The following is an 18,255-nucleotide window of genomic DNA, read 5'->3' as shown; positions in this document are numbered from 1 at the left end:
TAGTGTGGTGAGGTGGAACAGATAAGAGTGTATCAGGTTTTGACTGTGTTCCAAAACTGTGATTGGATGAGAGGTGATGAAATTGACCGTACAAGCAGGGAGGTGAGCATGAGGAGAGTATTCGAAGAAGAAGGCATAAAGCATGAAGATTACGGCGCTGTTTGAGTTTTAGCCAACCGAGTTCATCATAGGCAGGTGTAACATGGTCGAAGTAACGTAGGTCAAATATATAGCGAACACAGACGTTTTGCGCGCGTTGTAATTTGTCGTTAAGTGTAGCAGTCAGGTCGTCATACACGGCATCAAAGTAGTCGAAATGAGGTAATACCAGAGTGCAAATGAGGCGTTCTTTTAATACTTGAGAATATATGTTGCGGAATCTTCTGAGTTAAGTGTCGCAAATACTTTCCTGGAGATGCTGGTTACCTGCTGCTTCCAAGAAAGATGTTTGTCTATCATAATGCCGAGATCTTTGACAGATTCACTGAAATCAATGGGTGAATTTTGTACGTAGAGTTTTGGTAAAGTGAAGTTGCTTATGGTTTTTGAACAAACCCGAGGATGTGAAATTATTATAGCTTGAGATTTTACGTTACTTAATCTAAGTCCATGCATGTCAGTCCAGTTAGAGATTTCTTGTCTCTATTGAAATAATCAGTAGACTGATCAATAAAATTAAGAACAGGTTAACCATGAATCTGATACCAGACAAAACCACAAAGACTAAGTATGCTACATTCACTTATAACAATCCAGCTATTCACCAGATTTCTAACGTATTAATAAAACATAATTTTACTATAGCTTTCAGAACTACTAATACTAATCAATCCATTTTCTTTAAACATAAAAAAGTTAATTATGACAAAAATCGTTATTGAGATTGGAAGTATACAGACTTAAATGTACACAGTGTTATTTTTCATATGTTGGACAAACTGGGAGAAGCTTTATGACAAGATACAAGGAACATATTAACGCGGAAAAACATAGAAAATACTCAGCGATGAGTTTGCTTATGAGGGAGACTTGTCACCGATTTGAATCCATGGAGGAAAATCTAGCGATATTTAGAAACATAGAAAAAGGAATAATGTTGAACAAACTAGAAAGTTTATATATCTATTTAGACCAGACGTATGACAAGGGTCAGAATCTTAATGACATCACAGATATTAAAAGCATGTTACATGAATTAACGTCTAAATGATTAAATACAGTTAGTTCAAATCAATTTAGGATACCTAATATATTTAATTCTTCATACTCTAAAACTCCACCCATACCTACGGATAATAGGCCTACTTCCAGCACATATAACTCCGCCCCTTCGTCAGCCTCGACACAGTTAAACCCACCCATCCTCTCCTCCCTTCCCCTCTGAGTTCACTACCGCCTCTGCAGCACAGATACAATACAAGAGACAGAGCTAACAGAAGAACGGTTACTAACACAATGGTAGATATTAAGTAACAACTTACAAACACGTAAGTCCTCATCTGTTCTAAGCAAAGTAATAAGGATTATCTCCTTGTGTTTACCTTCTTAAGACTTCCTTCCCTTCTCTTACAGTGAACATTATTCCTGAATCTACTGGCATCTCTCGACAAAGGTCTCCGACAATATTTCCTACCTGTACAAAGAGCCACTTTTTCTACGACAATCAACCGATGTTCCAGTTTTGCATTTACGTATATCTGCCTTTGAATGTTTTAATACCTTCATACTTATGACTTTAAAAGCGGCCTTGAACATGTGTACATGATGAACGTTTTTGTGCTTATGTTAACGCCTTCATTTTGTTGGTAATATATGTACACATTGTCACATTAGGTGAAACCACAAACAATTTTATTTGAACCATTTTAATTAGAACTATGTAATTTTATTGGAGGAAGTTTTAGTCTCTGACAAGATAGTTTTAGTATGATCATTGACAGTGTTCCATTAACATGTTTTTATGAATGTATCGATATTCACATTATATGTACCAAATTGTAGTAATTAGCTAATCTTTTAGCTTCTATTGTAATATTATATGTATTTATGAAGATTATATTTTAGGCTGAAGATGCCCTAAGTTAAGGGCGAAACATGTCCCAAATAACTGTTATTGTGTTTATGTAACCACTTTAAGTGGAAATAAAGTATTGAATAGGTGGATTAATGAGCACCTCTATTATTTTTGAATTGTAAATTTTCAATACGGAACAATAATGAGGTTTATATCATGTAATAAGAATACAACATTGTCGATACTCTGTTGTTAGATGATGCTGACACAGATTTCATAAGCAAATTGCCTACACCCCATTATGCCATCATGAATATCTCCACATGTAGTAAAATTGAAAGCTGGTGCAATTAATAAGTACATGGCCTTTGCTTTTCTTATAGTGCCAGGCAGCCAATCTATCGGCCGTGCGAGCTGCTGCTAAAAGTGCCAGGGGTCGAGCTATCGGCCATGTTTTTCTTTCGCCTGTATCTTCATTCCCTGCTACACGATGGTAGCTTAAGTAATACCAACAAAAAGATTAAAGTTTTTACACTCCGGAAATATCGATAATGTGCGATATCCACGCCAGTGAAGTTTTATAAGAGCTTTCCTTCAACGCATTACAAGTTTCACATGTGGTAGCCCTGCACTCTGCCGCTTCGTGTCGCTTGTTCTCTCGCTTGTTTATACGTTTGTTTATTTACCTCCCATAGTGTAAAAATGGCTAAGTATATGAAAGAGGATGAAATACGTAATATTTTAACATTTAGTGATTCATTAGAGAGTGATTTATCACCCGATGACAGCGACGACTTTGTATCTTCTAACAGAGATTTTACTGTTAAGTCCGTTGCCTAGACAATGCCATGTGACGAATGTATTTCAAACAAAGGTAGGAATAATTCCAAGTAACTCTGATAGTGAATGCAAACTGACAGATGTTTCCTCAGATTCTGTTCATAGTTCGAACACTGATCGGGAGGAAGTTACAGGTGACACAAATAATCCGTCTAATACCACAGGTCATTGTGCATTTAACCTGCGTGTGAATAATTTTGTAAAAATTCGTCATTCTCAAAAACCACTATCAAGAATTACATTAAACTTAATTTTTTTGTTCAAAATAAAGTGAATATTCTCACAAAGGCATACCTGTAAAAAAAATACACTATATAAATAAAAATTAGATCAAATATGAAATTTAATTTTTCAAAAAATTTAAAATTCTAACTTTTTAAATTAAGAAAATGGAACTCTATTGCAATTATAGTGACTCGTGTGTTCTCTATTCACCTGTGTGCTGGGAAAAAAAAAAAGATTTACCTTCAAAAATGTAAGTAGGAGAATGTAGGAAAATGTTTTTGCTTAGTGTGTGCATTTTCATTAAAATTGTCTTGGCATTCTTAGCACAACTAGATTACAGCCTGGCATCAAAAAGGTTAATAAATGGAATGCGGTGAGGTGGCGGCCCCGGTCTCGAAAGCCCAGAATAACGACCGAGAGGATGGGTCGTGCTGACCACACGGCCCCTCGTAATCTGCAGGCCTTCAGGCTGCGCAGCAATCGCTGGGCAGGCCAAGGCCCTTTCAAGGGCGTTAAGTGCCATGGGGTTTGGTTTTGGTTTAGTTTGGTCTGGTGAGAAATAAATGTTATGAACTGTAGCCATGACAGGCAACACGTACTGCTACTGCCTCCCCTCTTCGTGGAACCACTTCACTGTAGGTATCAGAACAAGTGAAGATACCAACACCAAAGGGAAACCCCGTTAGCATAATCCTGTTCTTTTGAGTGTAATCGAAATCTTCAAGACTGAATAATGATCTGATCTGAGATTAGTTTCATGAATACAGACTATCCTCACTGCAAACCGACTGATTAGCTGGAGCAGCCTCAATAACATGCTTGTCATAACCAATTCCACTGTAAGTGCCATAGTCTGGTGTTTCACATTTTTTAAATAGTGGTGAGGTGCTTTTTAACCTAAACACTAATGTCTCCATCTGAGAACAGAGATAAACCCTCAACATCCACAACTTTACCACTGGACAAAGTTTTGGTGAAGTTGAGGGTCTAGTGTGCTTCTTCGATGTCTTTTGGTGGCGAGTCCTCCTACGAGGGAAGCGTGCATGTTTTGCAGCAGGCGCTCCTGCTGGTGCTGACACATACCCACATACTGAGGGCACGTTTTGCCTTTCACAGGAGGGGTAAGATAGTGCTTAAGAAGGGTTCCCTTTTTCCCCATCTTTCATTCACGTTTAAATGGGCTGGAGGGGAATTTCCAGCACTTGTCAATGATGCTGTCTCCGGCAGCTTTGAAGCGGTTTTGACTGACCTCTCGCGGAAGAGAGACCTGGTCTTCCTCCCCTGCTGTGTCGGCTTAGTTGCTTTCGATGACACGGGCTCTCCTTTTTTTCCTGAATTCCGGGTGACCCCCACTATCGAGATTTTACTCTTTGACCTTGTGTGCAGTTATCTTCAATGGTGTTGCTGGAAGAAATTATGATCCTGGAAGACTGTCGCTTGGCAGGTGCATTCAAGGAATTAAACATACGGTATGCTTCCTGGTATGAAAGACCATCCAGTGGTTTGATCTCCTGGATCATCTTCTGACTTAAGACAGACAGGATAGATTCTGTCTCCAAGGATAATGAAAACCTGGGTAGTTAGCTCAGCGTTTGGAGGTGTGCGCTGTTCTGTGCCACGAGCTTCTTTTCCACATGTACCACACAGACTGATAACCAGATATCATGTGTCTGAACCTTTGGCAGTTATAGCATTGCACGGGAGGCAGGATGTACGGTCTCATATCGCAATGATAGCTTGTTACCTTGACTTTCTCTGGTAACACTGACAACTTGAAGGAGATAATGAAAGCACTGGTGGCAATGACTTCATCACTGACTTTGCAAGTAATGCACTGGGCGTGTCACACCACGGTTCTTCACGTCTTCCATCATCTCATCAATGTTCATGATCAGGTCATGGTAGAAGATGACTCAGCAAACCAGATTCAAGGATTTGCGCTCTTATAGTAAGACAGGTGGTCGCACTTCAGCAACCGATCAGCCAAAACTGCAGTGCGCGTATTAAGCAACAAACTACCACTACACATCTTCTTGAAGTCTTCAAATTTGTCGTAGACACTGATGTGTCAACTGAACACGACAGACATGACCAGCAGTCATGCCTATCAGTTATGGTAGCAACTAGCAACCTAGCATCATTTCACGCTGCGCATGTTCCCATGGGTTTGTACCCCGTAGGGAATCAAACTTAAAGCTGCAGTGGGGAACTGCCCTGGATAGGCTTATGACATGTGTTAGGCTTACCCAAACAATCGTCCCTGAATGCTGCCCACTCAGATCAGGGGCCTCTGTAACTGACCATCCAGCCAAGGCAATACCCGCATACCTGCCTAGCATAGAAGGTATTGTCTGGTGTCCGATATTGAATGATGCCTAGCATGGGCTGACACTTGGCTCCCACTCTTCAGTGCTATCCCACTGCTGGTGACCTTTGGCTGCTGGGTTCTCCCTCACGACTCAGTTTGTCTCTCCTTAGCCAACCTTGTCACCACAGGCTCCCCTATGGAGCCCATATTGATGGTAAGTTTCAGGGGACACCTAGTCACCATGAAGCACTGAGCATCAGAACTCCTGCATTCAAATCATCCATATAGGTATGCAACCCACAGCATACACAGAACTTACTACTACCAGGGGTACAGTGTTGCTTCATGTCTGTAGGTTTAACCTTAAAGTACCCTACACATGCCCCTGAGTAGTACTAAGAAAGCAACAACTCTGGCTGCTGGACCTATCTTTTGAAACATCTACCAGCAATGACAATATCTCAAGAAGAGAGCTCTTCTCAGAGCTATCTTACAAGATACATTGGACCTTCCATATGCATACCTGCCAACTTTACAAAACCAAAAATCAGGAGATTTTGATATGAAAATCAGGAAAAATTGGGAGAAATCAGGAGATACAACTGGTCAAAACTGCTTATTCTACATGTCTTGCCCAATTCAGTACTAGGACATATCTATAACACTTATTGTCTCAAAGCCCGACTGTTGATATACGAGGCTACAAGGCCAAAAACTACACTTTTTTTCCCCTCACAGGAAGTATGCGAGTGAGATGATCGGTCTCTGATAAGCCTACCGAAAATAGTATGAACTCATGCTCCACATGTGTGAATCAGTCATGCACTTAAATGCCATTACTTAGCAAATGCATAGATTAATATATTGCATCAAGCGCCCGCACGATTATGCAATGCAATGTTATTTGGATCAAATAACTAGCTGATGTGAGCCTCCGTGCCTCAGACGGCAGCGCGTCAGCCTCTCACCACTAGATACCGTGGTTCAACTCCCGGTCACTCCATGTGAGATTTGTGCTGGACAAGGCGGAGGTTTTTCTCCGGGTACTCCGGTTTTCCCTGTCATCTTTCATTCCAGCAACACTCTCTATTATCATTTCATAGCATTTACCACTCATTAATAAATCACCTTGGGAGTGGCAACCCCATTGTAATAACAGCCTATATATGTTTCATTCATTCATTACATCCCCGACCCGGTCAATGACTGGGAAAAAGGTTGTAGGTTTTCATTTTTCAACTAGCTGATGAACGCGTGCTTCGCTACGGAGTTCTCAGAAAGACTCTCCTTATAGTTTTCCCAACTGAAGTCAACATACGTTATTACAATGACGCCAGGGTGAATGTCGCGATTAAAAGCAATGCTGTCATATGAAATATACGATAAAATGAAAACAGCACATTTTCTCACTTTTAGTGAAAAGTACTACGGTAAATATGAAACAAGTAAGTTTATTGAAGTGATCAACCTATTCAATACAATACATTCGTGTGAAAGTTTATAACTGAAGCATGACACTTAAATTGGGACATGTTTCGCCCTTGTTGTGGGCATCATCAGCCTACCTCTCATCCTCAAAATAAATTGACATCGGGATCCTGATACATTCATACGGAACCAACATATAACTAAAATAGTAGTATGGGTTAAAAATATAATGTGACGGTCCTTTACTGACAGGTAAACAAGATTTAGTGGAGTTCTGTCTCCCATTCAACCAACATCAAAACAGTGGCCGACACCACACCTCGAACATTTTGGAACTGTCGTTCTACCTATCCTTTCGAATCAGAAGGCCAGTGCCTCAACTGTCTGAGCCACTTAGCCCGGCGTAAGAAAATTATTCCACTGTACTGTTTGCATAGGCTTGAGCACCAGTCCAACTAATTTAATACACATGTAGGGTAACTCTTCATGCATAAATACATGAAAGAGACTTTAGGAAATTACGAACACTTCTTCCATGTCAGGCACATCGTAGTTCACTCAAGTAACCCCAATATGTATTATATATATACGGTTTAGTATTTCTGTCTTCAGAGGTAAAACAGAACATTCAAAGTACAGCAAAAGCGAGATAGCAATATGTGGCGAGTTCTTCTATAGAGTTCGGGAAGATCGGCCGGGTACTGAAGGAGAAGAAGAAAAAGGAGAAGAGGAAGAAGAAATAATGGACCAAAACTCCGGTTCCTTAATTACACCTTCTATTTCCCGAAATCTTAATAAACTATGGACATTGTTAAGGTATCTGCCCCCTCTGGCGCTTTGGTTGAATGGTTAGCGCTTCGTGGCCCTTCTCTTCCTTTTGATGATACCTTCATTCTTCTGAGTTTTGGTCCTCTTCCATTTCCCTTCTGAGAGGATGGTTGGCCAGTTATACTTCCTCTTAAAAAAATATAACCACCACCACAGAATGGTCAGCGCACTGGCCTTCGGTTCGGAGGGCCCTGGTAAGATTCCCGGCTGAGTCGGAGATTTAAGTCCCGTCTGTTAATTCGTGTAGATTGGGGGCTATGGTTTTGTGTTCATATTCATACGCATCTTCAAATGTATACAACATATCACACGAAAAATAACAACAGAAACACGCAATAGTAAATACATATATCCCTCCACATAGGGTTGGTGTTAGGAAAGGCATTCGGCTGGAAAACTAGGCTAAGTCTACACAAAGTGCTGCCCGAGGTGACTGGGAAAAGTCTAGAAAGAAGAGAAGAGAGTAGTAGGTGAATATTACTCCCAGAGGCTGGGTGGATCCTCAAACAAATTCTGCTTTTCATTTTTAAGACATAGCAAAAGACACGGCTAACACAATGCTCGTTTGGAGGTTTATGAAGAAGGCATTTTAAATTTAATTCTTAAGATTGTTCAATTGTTTTAACAAAAATATTTCCAATGAGTGTAAATGCATTCCTCTCAACTTTAGCATAGACAAGTATGCAGTTCCTGGGCTTGTCACACCTGCACGCTAGATGTCACCACCGTCGCTGTTTGCACTCCACTCAATGCTGTTGAGATAGAGCTGTCCGGTATGGGTGTATTAAAGTATTTGGTTATACTCGATACGCAGCAGTAATTCCATATATCGGAGATACATGGCAGCAGAATACACAAAGCACATCATAACAAACAATGGTCAATGTAATGTTACTGTTGATCAATTTTATGAGCTTTCTATATTGGAGGCCTTCACATTTAGTTTTCTTCCGAATCTGTGATATTAGAGCATCTAATGTAAAGTGAGTCGTCTTGTCTTTCATGACTCCCTCGTGCTATTAAAGCGATTGTTCCTTCATGACTTTTTTCTCATGCTTGTAATCAGCTTCACCAATATTATTATAGTCGGCAAGGTAAAACTGAATAAGACATAAATAATCGGAAATTGTATTCTCTATAACTTTTGTTACATAGTACTTTTCAATATGACCAGTAAGACAGGTAATTAAAAATTAAATTTTTCGCACCTTCCCCTAAACTACCATTTCGAACAGAGTGAATAAAATTATTTATAGCATGGACTGTAGTTCCTTACTCCCCGACTTTACGTAAAATTCTGTTCACCCATTTTCTCGTACCTCGGCGCTGATACAGACTTAAAAAAAAAAAAAATCCAAATTCATGAATATCTGTTATCATAGCCGGTTCGATAAAAATGTATAAGACATATTCGTAAATGATACGAAATTTAATAATAAATAGCTTTAGTTATGTAGTATTTACCGATGGGGCCAATAATAATAAATTTTAGGTCTTCCCCATAACTACCATTTCACTCAGCGTGAATAAAATGATTTATGGCCTAGATTGTAGCGACTTATTCCCCGATGTCATATACCGATTTTCATTAAATTCTCTTCATCCGTTTTCTCATGATGAGCATGCGTACATACGTACGTACATATATACATACGATAGATAAGATAGAAATTACGTAAAATTAAAACGGATTTCCCCTTGTTACTATGGTCACGACCAGTACGGAAATATCATTATTTTCAAATTCTGAGCAATGTGCAGACAAAACTCTTATTTTATTTATATTGAGATAACTCCAACCTAAAAACTCTAGAAAAGTCTCTAGTCGTTATCATTGAAATTCTGTCACTAAATTACTAAGAAAGACGTAAAATGTAGCGACTAGTCTCTAGAAGCGACCAAAGCAAATGGAATCGACTAGACTGTTGTGAACTGAAAAAGGAACATAGCACGTGAGAACGAGAGATTGACAGTCGATATACAGGATTCAGTAAACATCGCACACATTTCTCGCATTAATAAACGTCGATATTTCGTTTGAAAGCGGCTAATGAGCGAAGGACTTCTGGCCACTGGTGTAAAAAAAAGCTGAAATGGCGGGATATGAAAACAAATGTTTGAAGTTCACAAAAAAATAAGCTAAAATCGGGAGAAATAATAGAATAATCGGGAGGTGGGAAAAAATGTTGAAAATCGGGAGTCTCCCGCCTAAATCGGGAAAGTTAGCAGGTATGAATATGTATCTTCCATCTTAACACACAAAGCACATGCAGAGAGAAGTGTGATTATCTGTTGAAAGTTCTCCTGGATAACAACACTGATGTTTTAGTCATACAGGAAGTGCATACACAGAATGAAAAAAATTCTGGGAAAGGAGCCGTATAAATGGTTATACAGTCCTTGATGCAAGATACAATACACACGGTGTGGCTACGTACATCCGTAACATTCAAGAGATCCACAAGAAGGCATCCACCACAAAGCTGTATGATTGGCATCCGTTGCTATTTTTAACAAAAACTCCAAATGTGCCATGGCCCAGAACTATTTCTCAGTTGCTAAACTACCTGCAGTATACATACGAGACTTCAACAGCCATCATGAACTACTGAAATACTCGGACAATAATGAATGTGGAGTAAAACTTGTGGAATGGGCTGAAATAAACAATCTCCATCCGATTTTCGACCCAAAAGATCGTGGTACTTTTCGATCAGCTGCGTGGAACTAGAGTAAGATTCTAATTCTGACGCGTTTTGTTACCAGCAAAGAGAGAGGGAACCCATATATGCCAATTACAGAGAAATGGGAATTTACTGATAATCAACATCGATCCAATATTGGAAAATGGTAAAAAAATTCCCATTTTACGGTCAATACCACATGCTTAATAGAACGTCAGGAAAGCAAATGGGGCTACATTCTCTGTCGAAATGGACAAATGCATTCGCGCGGCTTCCTCTGAAGCACTACTGTAATAAGTGTTTTGTAGATGCAGTTAAAATGGAAGGCCAAAGAAAGGAATACATTCCTGGTCAGAATGCTCAGAGCGATGCACTCTTGTCCAGTACAGATGCTACTCGGAGGGAACGATGGATCGAAATGGTAGAGAATAGCAACCTAACTCGTTCTAGCGGAAAGTGTGGGGACTCCTCTAAAAACTTGGAGAAAGCACACCTTGGTTGTAGCAACATCGCAGATACTGCCAGATATGAAACATACTACATACATACGACACAATCTCAGCAGTACAAGATCTCAACTTCACACACTCTAGTAGAAAAGCGTGGTCACTCATCCATAAACTAGATCCAACTTCCACACCACTGAGGATGCAGACCTCCATTAATGTGGAAACCATAGCAAACCACCTGGTCTCTGTATCACGGGCTCAGGGGAATAAGAAATTCACAAAGCAAGTTAAGTCGGAACTAAGGCAGAGAAAACAAGAAATCCAACCAAATGATCAATATTCAAGTCCGTTTTCCTCAGAAAAGATACAAAATGGTCTCGACTCCCTTCGTAGTGGTAAAGCTGCCAGACTTGATGGCATATTCCCAGAACTTTTAAAGAACTGTGGTCCTGCAACCAAGCGCTGGCTTGCCTCTTTCTTTAGTAAGGTTATGCAGTCTGGGCGACAGCCTCCGCTGTTTAAGAAAACTAAAATTATCGCTATCTTGAAACCAGGCAAGGATCCCAAATTACCCTAAAGCTACAGACCAATAGCCCTACTAAGCGTAACTTACAAGCTTCTGGAAAGATTGATTCATAACAGGATAGCTCCTACGATTGAATGCCTCATTCCGATTGAACAAGCTGGTTTTCGTCATGGCCATGACTGCAGCGATCAGTTGCTTGCTCCGACTTCCTTTATAGAAGATGGATTTGAGAGCAAGAAGAAAAGTGTCTCTGTGTTCCTCAATCTTACCGCCGCCTATGACAGCCTGGAAAGAAGGCCTCCTCCTGAAACTTAGCATAGCAATACCATGCCTCAAGATCTTCACTCTAATTAAAAATATGCTGGGAAATACACTTTTCCAGGTTCATACAGAACATGTCCGCAGTCGTTTCCACAAACTCAACAATGGTTTGCCACAGGGTTCAGTGCTGTCTCCAATTCTTTTCAACTTATACACAAACGACCTTCCAGAAACCACATCTCGCAAGTTCATCTATGCAGATGACATCAACCTCACCATACAAAGAGCAGACTTCAGTGAAGCTGAAGAAAACCTATCCCAGGACCTTGAGAAGATGGACGGTTATTTCACAAAGTGGCAATTGACACCTAGCCATCTCAAGACAGAAGTAGCTACGTTTCACCCCAGTAACAGGAATGCAAACTACCAACCGACAATCAGGTTCAGAAATCACACACTGCAGTGTAATGCTACCCCCAAAAGCCTGGTGTAACTTTAGATAGATACCTAACCTAACGCCATCACCTTCAGAAACTGGCAGCTAAACTGAAAAGTCGTAACAACCTTTTGGGTAGACTAGCTGGAACATCATGGGGTGCAGATGCGAATGCACTGCGAACAACTGCTTTAGCACTAGTATATTCTTCAGCTGAATACTGTTCTGCTGTATGGCTGAATAGTTCCCATACTCGTCTGGTTGATGTCCAGCTGCGCCATACAATGAGAATCATATCTGGCACCCTGCACTCCACTCCTGTACAGTGGTTACCCGTACCGAGCCACATTCAACCTCCTCACATCAGACGACAAAATGCTCTTGTCAGATTATGGACTAAGGTGATGATGAACAGCTCACTTCCCATCCACCAGGATGCAGAAGAAAACGCCGTTGCGAGACTGCAATCCCGGAAACCTGTCTGGAAGACGGACAGGGAACTAACTGACATACCTTTTAGACCTGACGAAACATGGAAGCAAGAATGGGCCAGATTATACCCACATGGTCTAATCAACATTGATGACCCAACAACAAAACCTCCTGGGTTCAACCTCCCACGCACCATCTGGACTAGATTAAACAGGATACGCTGCGGTGTTGGAAGAACTGCTTCTACACTACACCAATGGGGGTGGTTGGAGTCTCCTTCCTACAACTGTGGTGCTGAAGTGCAAACCATCAGCCACATAGTGAAAGAATGTCCTCTCCGAGCATTCACTGGACTGGGATGGAGGTGATCGACAAATTGAAAGCCCAGTACTCGGGGGCAACAGTTTGTTACCGATAGTATCTTGGCATATATTTTACTTTGCTGGATGGTGGTAGTATCAATGTCCATATCAACCACATGATAACAGGGGCCTATTCCACAAAAGTATGGTCTTGTACACTACACACAAATTCTGTAGTATCTAGTACAAATACCAGAGTTTCTGCTCCACAAAGTAATTTTCTACAGTTGTACTTCACTACCCCATACGTACATATTACCAGTGAATTTTTATGGGTGTGTTCCATGAAAGTACTAGTACTTGTAACTTACTAGTGAATTGGTAAGTATTCTCTACCCGTGAACAATAATATATAAACCTACTAGTGCTATTTAAATATACTTATTTCAGACACATTTTGGTAAATATGTGGTCTAGCAGTAGTGATAGTGATGAAAATGAAAACTACCATCTGCATAGGGAAAGAATAAACTTCCAGTTTAACATTGATGTCCAACTTACAGCCGCCCTCAATGCACTCCCCCCCGCTCTCCCACCTATACGCTTTCTACTAACACCTGTTTTTAATGTTTTAATGTAAATTATGAGATTGATTTTATGCTATTTTTACCTAAGCTACATGTAAAACAGCTGATGATGACTGCTAAGCAATCGAAACATGTTCTGTGATTATTAATGTCTTTATAAATAGCCCAAGGCTAAATAAAAAAGAGAAAGTATCGATTAGGTGGAACCTTTTTTCATTTATTGATTGGATTACATTATCGATACGGGAATGAAATGGATAGTTTGTAATACAATTGTAGGCCAAACAACAACTGTAATTTAGGAGATACAACAAAATTAACACACAAATTCAGCTGGAAGTGATCTCCATGTAGATTTAGAAGGAAAGTAAAGTATTCCTTCCTAAGACGAAACGTTCCTGAAACGCTCCGTGTGCACATCACATGGCTCTCGCCTCTCACGCGGTGTACGCACTATTACATTTCCCATCGTTTTCTGCATCGAGATCATCAATATAATCTAAGTAATCCATAAACACTTTTGAAACATTTTCCTCTCATACACGGCACGATATTATCATTAGTCAACAAGTCTAAACCTACCTGTAGCTTACTCCATGCACGATATACCGGTAAGAGTAAATTCTAACCTATATTCGTGCGTTATTTACTTCTTTAGTAATATAATACAAGATGGTGCTCTTAAACATTTTACTCTTGTAGTAATTTAGTCCAGGAGTATCTGAAAGGACTAAAATACTTCGGAAGTAATTTAATCTCGTATGGAAGTTGCCGAATGCTGACGTCAAGAGTATTTTACTACGGAAGTAGAACTTAATCTTGGTTGGTGAACACCACCCTCAATGTAGCAATGGAGATTATTTTTTATGCTACACTCTATTCTGCTTCTAATATGGTTTTCAAATATGTGTAGTATCAATGTAAAAAGTCTGAAATTGAGCCACATTTGTAAAAGTGCACAATGTGTTTTGTAGCATACCTATTTTTGTAACATTTAATTTGCACAGAACTTTTCGTATTTTATTTTTATTTTATGAAATACTTCCTCTTATGCAGAGGCAACCTTGCGACAAAGTATACTTTTACATTTAATTTTAGAAGAAAAATAGATATACTGTACTTGAGAAATGTTGGAAGTAACCTAATTGTAACAGTAAACGTTAAGAGAAACTGTTACAGTTACTATTTTTGCCATCACCGTTTAACAATAGCTAAGGTCGTCACTTTAGTATACCTGTATTTTGCTAAAATAGTAGTTCTATATAATCCCTATACAAGTTTTGATTTACCGACAAACCATAAAATTTTCTTAGCTGCAAATGGAGAATCGTATGAGGCGGTCCGTTCCAAAACTCGTCTTATCCATTTAAAAAAAAAAAAAAAATGAGTTAGAGGTAGCATTGCCTTCTTGATGATGTTTGTGATAGTCCTAACACAAAATTAAGCACCAAAACGCGCCTTTTCCCATAGAAATCTGTCACCAAACTTAGGCTATTGTTCCATAACTCGCCTTACCCACAGCGCTTGTCGTTCCAAAACTCGCCATATACAATCAACCAATAGGAATGGATAATTTCAGCACGTGAATCACGCTACAATTTACCCGCGTTTTATGCCAGTCTTCCACTCTTTGAGTTGTTCTTGAACTGTGGTAGTCTTTCATGCAGTTTTGTGCTGCGAATAGAGAGTATTAAGATGACTGAAAATATTGCTCTTCTTGTGGAAGGTATATAAAACTTGCTAATACAGAACAGTTTCACATTCAGGTCTGCCAAAAGACATTCTTGAATGTATTTCATGTCAGGAAAAATTGGGTTCAGCCAGAAATCCCTTCACGACAGGGAAACTTCCAACAGAAAAGAGGGGAGGAGCTAGGATCAAACCAGAGTACACTGAAAAGAAGCACTCCGTGAAACATTTCATTGAAAGTTTGCAGTGTTGTGAAAGTCACTATTGCCGCAGAAAGTCACCGGTCAGACAGTATCTACCTGGAAATTTAAGCATCGCTAGGCTTTACAAAATGTATAACAACAAATCGCCTGAAGAACTCAGGGTGAAGCGGTGGTTCTTCCGTGAAATTTTTACGCGTTGCTACAACATAGGATTCGGAACACCAGTTACCGACGCTTGCTCAAAGTGCATAGAGTTCAAGGAGAAAATTAAACTCGAAAGTTCGAACGTAGCACTGAAGAATGATTTGATCTTGGAACTTCTAACTAAGGGCTGCAGCTTTTTTCAGAATGCTCCAAGAATAAAGGGATAGCATGGCAATATTTTCATTTGACTGCCAAAAGAATCTTGTGAATCCAAAAGTTCCAGATCAAATTGCCTATTACAGTCGCCAATTGTACACCTATAATTTTACCATTGTGAGGGGTACCTCACATGCCAAGTTGACAAAGGAGAATATTTTTACATACACATGGATGGAGCATGAATTCAACGAGGGGTCTAATGATACGACATCTGCAGTTTACCATCGATTATCACAAACTGATTTGTCAAACTTCACTACTATACGAATTCGTGCGAGATTGCAATGTGCTCATATTTCTTGACACACACAGCTCCGCCTAATATAGAAAGTGTTGAATTGGTCTTTCCTATGACAGGCCACTCATTTCTGCCCTCTGACATGGTATTTGCTCAAGTCGAGAGAGAGAGAGATATGGAAATGCTCTATAATCTGTAATCCAGCAGAATATGAAGACATCTTTAGCAAACATGCTGAAGTCTTCAAGTTTGGCAGAGACTGCTCGGTGAACAATTGGAAAATTGTTTCTGAAAATATGATGAAAATGCCTGCATCTTGGCACTTTGAATTTTCTTCAGTGAAACGATTTGTTATTAGCAAAGACTCGCTGGGAAATGCCACCCTTAGAGGACATCGGTTTAGGAAAATCGGTAATGAAAAAGGGAAAACGCCTGACGAGATATGCTAATGCCACCTGAATTATTGCCAGGAGTAAACCTGAATCCCGCCAAAGTAAAGGACGTAAAAAGTTTGCTTGAAAAGCATTTTAGAATGGATTGGGATAGGAATGAGTTGCTTTCGTTTTATAAGAATCTGTTCACCTCAATTTCTGGAGACGAAAACAATCTTGTTGAAGAAACAGAAGTTCGATGGACCTCAAGAGGAGGGAATAGATTTGAGAGTTTGATTAACAACAAAGTGATGTTTTATTGTTCAAGTTACTTCTATTGCGAGTGCAGTGTAGCCTATAAAGGAAGAATTCTCTCCAAATACTATGGATAGGATGTAAATATGATGAATCACCCTGCTGCGTTTAATTTATTTGTGAATATCATTATACTGATAGCAAAAAGGTACATGAGTGTAGTGGTGAGTTTTATTACAACATATTCTCAATCCTTTCATTTTTCTTGTTTAAAAATAAGTTGTGTGAGGTAATATATTTTGAATTTTTTTGGGTGCTCCAAAACTCGTCTTATCCAAAATACAAATGTAATTTATTGACGTTCTACTAATTATATTTATAATTCTTCAGTAAGACGACCCTATGACATTGGACTTGAACGCGTCGTAATACATTTAAACAAGTGAGAATTATATTACAAAAATTACAGGTTTTCGCTTTTCCTGAAAAATCACTTATGATGGATAAGACGAGTTTTGGAACGGACCGCCTCATATATTCTGATGAAACAAGAGTCATATTAAGAGTTTGTCCCGGAACACCACAATGAGAGCAGATATGGCCTGGAGAGTTATCTGGATGTGAAACAACACACATATTACAGGACACATTTGTGCTGCACATGGTTGAGCATCTGGAACATAGATGGTGCTAGTAGTTCCTATCTGTTACTTTCTCAAGGAATATGAAATCAATTCTTTGCAATTCTAGTCACAACCCATCACTACAAAATTCCATCTTTAACATTCTTGAAACAGACAAAACTTTATGAAAGTGGAGTGATCATTTTACTTTCAATAATAACAAACAATTTTAAGACCACAACAACAAAAAATTGTCTCCATTACAGGTACTGGACCCATAAAGCAAAACGGCGTGGCAAATTAACTCAATGTACAACTTCAGGGCTGAGTGATCAGCACTTTGGCTTTCAGTCCTACTGGTTCTGGGTTTCACTTCTGGCTGGGCCAAGGGATTCTAATCTTAAACAGTTAAATCTCTTGGCTTGTGCATTGGGTGTTTGTGCTGTTACTAACATCCCTGCACTTTACACACCACAGGCAACACTACTATCTACACCACACCAATACAGTTCCCTGGACGTGTTAGATGCTGCCCACCTTCATCAACGGGTTGGCCTTAGAAAAGATTGTACCACGCTAGGAACAGTCACACACAATTATATAAGCTCAATGAACTGAGTAACACTCGAATGAAAGAGATCCTTAGTTTCATACTTTGTTGTAAAACATCAGTATGCAACACAGCTTAAGGATCAAAAAGCTATTTAGCCTAAGCATGAAAATATATCACCTCATATCAAAACATTCATGCTTAAGAAGGAAACTCCACAATTAGTGCTAGAAACACATTCAACAAAATTTTTCAGCCATAGTAACTGAACAAATAAAGATCTCTGGGTTTTGTAGAAACCTAGATCAGTGTACAGGAGTAAGATGTGTACAAACGTATTTAAAATGGGCTTAATTCTCACCTCTCTTGATCTTCTGCTGCGGGCTTTTCATCTGCAGGCAATGGTACATCTAGGACAGTAATGAAACAAAAGGGCGTATGAATATAAGTCTATTTCAAATTAATATTAAAAGTGCAAAGGTACTAGGATTTCATATCTAGTTAAAATGATGGTCGGTGACTAGAGAAAACAAGGAAGACAAAAAAAAAAAAACATACATAACACCCAGATCTTACAGAGAAAATTGTTTGCTCTCCTTAACCCCTCAGCGTCGCAGCCATTTAAATAGCTTCCTACCCCGCG

The 18,255-nt window shown here is 39.5% G+C and overlaps 1 protein-coding gene across 2 annotated transcripts in view; it reads right to left on the bottom strand.

Moving 5' to 3' along the window:
• The window catches only part of LOC136857534 (uncharacterized protein CG7065), a 288,117-nt gene that overhangs the window by 172,040 nt on the left and 97,822 nt on the right, over positions 1-18,255 (bottom strand). For both annotated transcript variants that reach the window (XM_067136264.2, XM_067136263.2), the window contains exon 8: positions 17,974-18,022. In XM_067136264.2, the coding sequence (XP_066992365.2) occupies positions 17,974-18,022 (49 nt within the window). The remainder of the gene's footprint in view (positions 1-17,973; positions 18,023-18,255) is intronic.

The sequence above is a fragment of the Anabrus simplex genome, chromosome 1 (genome assembly GCF_040414725.1).
Source record: "Anabrus simplex isolate iqAnaSimp1 chromosome 1, ASM4041472v1, whole genome shotgun sequence".
Taxonomy (NCBI): Eukaryota; Metazoa; Arthropoda; class Insecta; order Orthoptera; family Tettigoniidae; genus Anabrus; species Anabrus simplex.
Note: the sequence above shows the minus strand (reverse complement) of the source record. Positions and strands in the feature narration are given on the sequence as shown.